The 7655-nt window shown below is 43.3% G+C and overlaps 1 protein-coding gene across 1 annotated transcript; it reads right to left on the bottom strand.

Moving 5' to 3' along the window:
- Positions 1-568: 568 nt before the first annotated feature.
- polr2c (RNA polymerase II subunit C) lies at positions 569-7565 on the bottom strand. The gene is made up of 9 exons (XM_038705875.1): positions 7398-7565; positions 6990-7039; positions 4940-5008; positions 3033-3085; positions 2797-2925; positions 1887-1938; positions 1565-1733; positions 1381-1455; positions 569-1056 (listed from the first exon to the last, which is right to left on the bottom strand). Exons 1-9 carry the CDS (start codon positions 7481-7483, stop codon positions 912-914), a joined length of 828 nt encoding a protein of 275 aa, XP_038561803.1. The 5' UTR covers positions 7484-7565; the 3' UTR covers positions 569-911.
- Between the last annotated feature and the right edge of the window lie 90 nt (positions 7566-7655).

Raw genomic sequence — 7655 nt, 5'->3', positions numbered from 1 at the left:
AGCAGTGAATCTCAGTCAGATCATGTCTGCTTTCTTAGTAAGAATGTAAAGATAAAGTAAAGACTCCCGGTTCCTTGTCTATTAATTTATCATAAGGATCAGATAACATCATGCAAGTCATTCACTGTTCCACATGGGCCCCATGTCTCCGAGGTAAATTATAATGGTGTAGGGATTGTTTTTATAGGTTTAGGACATCTCAGTAGATCAATCACACTTCAGCTTGTTTGGGTTTGAACAGACCACTGAGAGTTGCCGTAAGATGTGTGCTTTTACTTTGAAGCTGCATTGGCTTCCTTCTGGTAGTCCTCTTGTTGTCTCTGTCTGACTGGACTAAACTCACATTGAACATGAAGATGAAAATACCTTGGAGGTTCTTTACAAAGTGCAGTTCCAACTTCAGGAACCCAGAAGCCTGGCACTGTACAGTTACAATTATAAATGAAGACATCTGACAAAACAAATAGCTTATTTTCCCATGTCTCTCTTTTTTGTCCTTGCAAGGCCATTTTTATTTTATTTTCCAGGTGTTTGGGAATCTGTGGATATAAAAAATTCCTCCCACTGAGAAGATTACCAAATTCCTCAGATTTATTTAAAAAGTAACATTTATCACAATAATAATATAACAGTGTAAGTGTTACACTCCACACAAAACTAAATTTGTATCAATTCTGACTCAAACTCCCTTTCAGACACAGACCATGCTTTAGCACACAGACTACAATCACTGCTGGTGCTGAAATAATTTCAAGAATACATGTCCATGTGCAACTTTCACCAAATAATAATGAGTGTTAATTCCTTGAATGATATTTGGACGTGTTCCATGTGACCAGATCATTGATCCTAAATCAGCCCTCTGGTCATTACAGTGTAAATGCAGGTCCTGCTCTGTGAGGGAGAGGCCCTCAGTTGATGGTGAGCACATCGCTCTGGATCTCGTGGCTCAGCTGAGTCTGCAGGTCACTGAGCTTCTTCTTGAGGACAGCCAGCGCTGACATGACAATGGTCTCTGGTCGCAGAGAGCCGCATGACTCCACGTTGTAATAAAACCTGTGCAGGGAAATGTCACAGACATTTGGACTTGTGACACCATCATTCTTTGCAGACTATAAACTAACTCAAAGCAGAGACATCAGTCTTACAAAAAATATTCTCTGTTATGCTATGCTATTATTACACCGATGCACAATATTCAACCCCCTGATTATGCTCCCCATGCAGTTTATTATAATAGAGTAAACACTATAGATTTACAACAGGTTGACTGGTCATTTCAGTTTTATGCATTTCCCATTGGCTAAGATAATAATAACAAAATCACACGTACAACATGTACCCTCATCAAGTAAAGTCAGACGAAAATTCCTTCCTCACCTTTCTGGCTTTCCATTGGGGTCATAGGGCGCCTGAACCTCATCCTCCTCTATCTCCGAGTATTCACTCTTTGGCCTGGGAACCAGAGTGATACAGTGCAGTCAATTCATCTTTCAGTCATTGTTCAACATTATACATTTAACATTCATCTTTTCTGATGAGCCATGCTGAAAGTAAAACATACCACTCCTCAGGTCGCGGGTAGACTGTGTGCCTCAGTGCATTGTCTGGGTCATACTCGAAGGAGACGCCTGCTGTTGGGTTCCACTTGGCGTGCTCCTTTCCGAAGCCTTTCTTGGCATATGCCCTGAGCCGCAGTTCTTGACCTTTACGAAGCTTCACCAGTAAAATATCTGCGTTGTGTTAGTAAATTAGCAAAGAGAGAGAGTAAAGAAAAGGTAAATGCTTAACATTTGGGATAAAATGATGGGAAAACAGACACCTGACAATAAAATGGTTAGGGAAACGACAAGGACCTTAACAGCCAGTGTTAGCTTTGAGCTTACCATCTTGTTCAACATAGTCATTGGGATCATTGTCTCGACTCCTGGACGTCACCTGGACAATGAAAACACTGTCAGCTTTTAAAATAAAGCTTATAGTTAGGGCTGGCTCAGGTGAGTCCTGAACCATCCCTTAGTTATGCTGCTATAGGCCTAGACTGCTGGGGGATTTCCCATGATGCACTGAGCTCCTCTCTCCTCTACTTTCTCTCCCTCTGTATGCAACCTCATCCCATTATTGCATGTTACTAACACAACTTCTCCCCTTTCTGGTAGTCTTGTGCTTTCTCGTCCCTCTCCTCTCTCCTCCTATCACTTCCTGCAGGTTTTCTGGCTCTGGAGCTGTGGAGTCTGGATCTGTGGTTGCGGGTCACCTGCTGCCCCCGTGTTCCTGCTCGACACCCTCTGCTGCAACGACTATTGTTACTAGTCCTATTGTTATTATTGTTATTATAATAATTAACATTACGACTGTTACCATTAACACTACTATATATATCTGTACCATTATTCATTTAGTCTATAGCAACATCACCTTTACTGTCTGTACCTCTGTGTGGATATTGTTTAGGCTGCCCCCTCTCCCCTCTCTCTCTGTTCCTCTCTTGCCCCCCCCCCCTCCCTCCTTCACCGCCCACCCTGAGCCATGGTTCTGCTCGAGGTTTCTGCCTCTTAAAAGGAAGTTTTTCCTTGCCTCTGTCGCCTAGTGCTGCTCTTGGTGGGAATTGTTGGGCTTCTGTAAATAACATCATAGAGTACGGTCTAGACCTGCTCTTTTATGAAAAGCGCTGTGAGATAACTGTTGTTGTTGTTGTTGTTGTTATTTGGCGCTATATAAACAAAATTGAATAGAATTTTTCCTTTTGCTTCCACTCCCCTCTAATGCCTTCAATAAATGGAGAAACAGACTCACCGGGATGACTCTAGGGTTGTTGGACAAAAGGTCACGCGAGGTGACATGACGCGTCTGGTCTTCAGTACATCGAACGTCCAGCGTCAACTCAACAGAACACTCTGAACAAAAATCATCACAGGTACAGTCCTGCAGGAGGATCAGGTACAGGCAGAGACAGAGAGAAGATTATGTCTTCTCGGTTGCAACTGGGAACAAGCTCTGGCGGACGATGAGCGATATGACTGTATACTTACCCTAGAATACTGCATTTTGTCCACGATGTCATCACTTGTGAGTGGTATGAGACCTAACAACACAGGAAACAGCGATATTGTTACAGCAGCCTTCACAAGTATTATGGCGCTTTCAGACCAAAAGCAAAGCGAGCGTTCGGTGCCGGGGACGCGAAGGAATTCGCATGAGTTGAATATTTTCAACTCAAGCGAAGACGTCGCATGACGCCGAGTCGCGATAGCCTATCAGTGTTGAGATTGTCCGTACATCACAGAGGCTTCAGAGTGTTGTGTGGAGAGGGCAGAGTGGCCGATTGAAAATCTGCTGGCCAGCAGAGAGCTGCTGAACTTGAGGGAGGGGAGCAGCGCTGCAACCACTGGACAAATAAACCCCCGTAGCCGGTCGGATTCTGGTCTGGCTGTTTGCTCGCAGGAGGAGCTCGGAGTTGACTGCTTTTATTAAATTAGCTTTTTACTTTAGTTTTTAGGATTACAACGTTGATTTATCTTCACTGGAGCTTCTCAGCAGCTAGCTTCCGTGCACATCCGGTTTCAGTGTTGTTGTTAGTGTCGTTAGCTCTGTCGGACTACGACTTCATATTTATATAAAAAAAACGGAAAGAAAGAGAAGGTTGAACTACCTGGAGAGTTCAGAAAATGTGTGTCTGTAACTTTATTCCAGCTATCGTTGTACTTAACTGTGACCAAGTTAGCACAGCATAGCCCTGATCGATCCGAACTCCATTCAGAAAACAAACATTTTAGAAGTTGTTGTCCTGCTGTCTTGCTGACAGACCTGACGAAGCATGAATTCATCTGGACAGCGTTGCGAGGCGAAAATTTGCGGTTGGTCTGAATGCGGCATTAGACCTCTCAGGTCATACTGCAATAATATTACATTACGAGGTCCGTGCGTGAAGTATAATTTATCAGCAGGTATTCACATTGTATGATTAAAACAGCCAGTTTAGGGGGTATTTCCTAATTTCATTGTCCTGCTTGCGCGAATGCAAATGTATGTTGAACAGTGCAAGTTAATTTTCCCAGAGCCGATGCTGCCTAAATGATGTTTGTGCTATGCTATGTAATTGTCGCATTGAATGAAGACGTGCAATGGAATTTAGCGCACCAAAACATCGGCTTGTTCCATTTTCCAACTCCTACAATGGAAATTGAACAATAAAGTCTTAAACCGGAAACAGAGACAGCTTACCTTCAAAATACCATATTAAATAACTTATTCCTGGCAACCACTCACACATTTGAGTTCAGGATATCCCTGACAAAGTTTTGCCAAATATTTTCACAGCTGGTTATGCCAATGGATATCACGGGTATAAAAAGTCTACTTTCTCAAAAAGTAAAGTGGCTTGAACAGTAAAAACAGTCTTTTATATGTTATCATATTGTTTATGACCATTGTAGGCTGATAGAGACCCGTTTTATGAACAGCACCACGTAGAGACTCTCTGGTGAAAACTATTTAAATTAAGGCTAGTCACTTTATTTATATACATACACACACACACACAGTTTGGTCTGAGTGGCTGCTTCTGTTAATCTTGTTCCTGCATTATGAGGCTAGAGTAGTAGCCTAGTGTTATTGCCATGACAACAGACCCGCAGCAATGAAGTCAAAGTTCAAGATAAATCAACTGTTTTTACCAATCAGTCATCAGGTCATAAACACTATGTATAGCCTTTAACGTTCACCCAAAGTAACAGATTAGCCTAAGTAGCCTTAACCAAATAAATAAACTGATGAAATACAAATAAATCATTACATTGGCATGAATCACAGCATTCTAAGTAATAATGTATGGTTAAGTGGCAGAAATACAACAAAAGCTTAGCTATCCTTAAAAACTCGGGACATTACAATCATCAGGTTGCATTTTAAAGCTTATTATAAACACTGTGATACATACCAACTCTGTGAGCAACAAACTCATCATGCAGCACCGATGAATTGGCATCAATCTGGATCCAGTCAATCGCTGCAAATATAGTAATGAAGTTCAAGTTAGTCATTTAGAGAGTTTGTGAGGTACTACTGTCGGCAGAAAGCGTTACGCAGACTACATTTCCCAATGTAGCTGATCTGATTTCAACTCCTTTTATTTATTTAGCCATTTCCTTGTGACACCAAATAATATGCATGTACTTCAGGGTGTAAGCAGGATAGTGTATGATTCATGCAGGTAAATGATTCTCTCTCTCTCTCTCAAAATGTCTACTGGGTAAAAAGGCATATATGGCAAAGCACAAGTGAACATTTTTCAGCTGCTACTGTTGTCGACTGTGTGCTATATCAAACTGGACTGTAACTGTTATACACTGCTCAAAAAAAATAAAATGGAACACTTAAACAACACAATGTAACTCCAAGTCAATCACACTCCTGTGAAATCAAACTGTCCACTTAGGAAGCAACACTGACTGAATCAATTTCACATGCTGTTGTGCAAATGGAAAAGACAACAGGTGGAAATTATAGGCAATTAGCAAGACACCCCCAATAAAGGAGTGGTTCTGCAGGTGGTGACCACAGACCACCTCTCAGTTCCTGTGCTTCCTGGCTGATGTTTTGGTCACTTTTGAATGCTGGCGGTGCTTTCACTCTAGTGGTAGCATGAGACGGAGTCTACAACCCACACAAGTGGCTCAGGTAGTGCAGCTCATCCAGGATGGCACATCAATGCGAGCTGTGGCAAGAAGATTTGCTGTGTCTGTCAGCGTAGTGTCCAGAGCACGGAGGCGCTACCAGGAGACAGGCCAGTACATCAGGAGACGCGGAGGAGGTCGTAGGAGGGCAACAACCCAGCAGCAGGACCGCTACCTCCGCCTTTGTGCAAGTAGGAGCAGGAGGAGCACGAGGAGCACTGCCAGAGCCCTGCAAAATGACCTCCAGCAGGCCACAAATGTGCAAAAGGTCAGAAACAGACTCCATTAGGGTGCTATGAGGGGCCGACGTCCACAGGTGGGGGTTGTGCTTACAGCCCAACACCGTGCCGGAGGTTTGGCATTTGCCAGAGATTGGCAACACCAAGATTGGCAAATTCGCCACTGGCGCCCTGTGCTCTTCACAGATGAAAGCAGGTTCACTGAGCACATGTGACAGACGTGACAGAGCCTGGAGACGCTGTGGAGAACGTTCTGCTGCCTGCAACATCCTCCAGCATGACCGGTTTGGCGGTGGGTCAGTAATGGTGTGGGGGTGGCATTTCTTTGGGGGCCGCACAGCCCTCCATGAGGGCCAGAGGTAGCCTGACTGCCATTAGGTACCGAGATGAGATCCTCAGACCCCTTGTGAGACCATATGCTGGTGCGGTTGGCCCTGGGTTCCTCCTAATGCAAGACAATGCTAGACCTAATGTGGCTGGAGTGCATTAGCAGTTCCTGCAAGAGGAAGGCATTGATGCTATGGACCGGCCCGCCCGTTCCCCAGACCTGAATCCAATTGAGCACATCTGGGACATCATGTCTCGCTCCATCCACCAACGCCACGTTGTACCACAGACTGTCCAGGAGTTGCCGGATGCTTTAGTCCAGGTCTGGGAGGAGATCCCTCAGGAGACCATCCGCCACCTCATCAGGAGCATGTCCAGGTGTTGTAGGGAGGTCATGCAGGCACGTGGAGGCCACACACACTACTGAGCCTCATTTTGACTTGTTTTAAGACATTACATCAAAGTTGGATCGGCCTGTAGTGTGGTTTTCCACTTTGATTTTGAGTGTGACTCCAAATCCAGACCTCCATTGATAATTTTTGTGTGATTTTGTTGTCAGCACATTCAACTATGTAAAGAAAGAAGTATTTAATGAGATTATTTCATTCATTCAGATCTAGGATGTGTTATTTTAGTGTTCCCTTTATTTTTATTTTTTGAGCAGTGTATAATGTAAAAACAACGGTCCAGCATTTGTCAAGCAATGAAAATAATAATTCAAAACTGAAGCAAATAAAAGTTACTATACCTATAGTGGCAACTTCTGACATGAAGACACGGCGGATAGAGTTTGCAACCCTGAAAAGGAGACAGACGGAAGGTTGTACAGGCAAAGACTGTAATAACATAACAAAATACACTTAAAGAATAACCTTAGTTAACGTTAACCATTCAAGTTGCTGACTAGGAAATACATCACAGCTAAATAACAATACGATCGTTTGTCCTTTTGTCCACTATTACATTAGCTAAATTATTATTTAGCTTCAATGTACACACACACACACATTTAGGTCACAGAAAGCATGATTATTTTACTGCGTTGTACCTTATTTAACGTGTAAAGTCTCATAACAACAGTTTTGGTGCGGAGAACAAAAATGGCTGCTCTCTGGTTCACACACACTCTTTGATTAGACAATAAGTAAATACTTACGCCAAATCAGTGTTTTCAATGACGAACTTGACATTTTCGTCTGTCAGTTCTGTGATCTTCACAGTCGGCTGGTTAGCATACGGCATTACTGGAGACTAAGACTAAAATTAACGTCGCAAAATCGTCCACACTCCACTACCGCTGCTTCGGCTTGAAGACCTCCACGGAATTATTTACCACCCTCTGATTGGCCAAGAGATGGCGGTCCGATTAATGATTGGTCTCAATGACACACGGGGGCGGGTTTTTATTTAATAT

The sequence above is a fragment of the Micropterus salmoides genome, unplaced genomic scaffold (genome assembly GCF_014851395.1).
Source record: "Micropterus salmoides isolate LMB-PRFRI ecotype aquatic unplaced genomic scaffold, ASM1485139v1 Ms_hic_scaffold_8, whole genome shotgun sequence".
NCBI classification, from domain to species: domain Eukaryota; kingdom Metazoa; phylum Chordata; class Actinopteri; order Centrarchiformes; family Centrarchidae; genus Micropterus; species Micropterus salmoides.
This window is presented reverse-complemented; position numbering and strand designations above follow the sequence as displayed.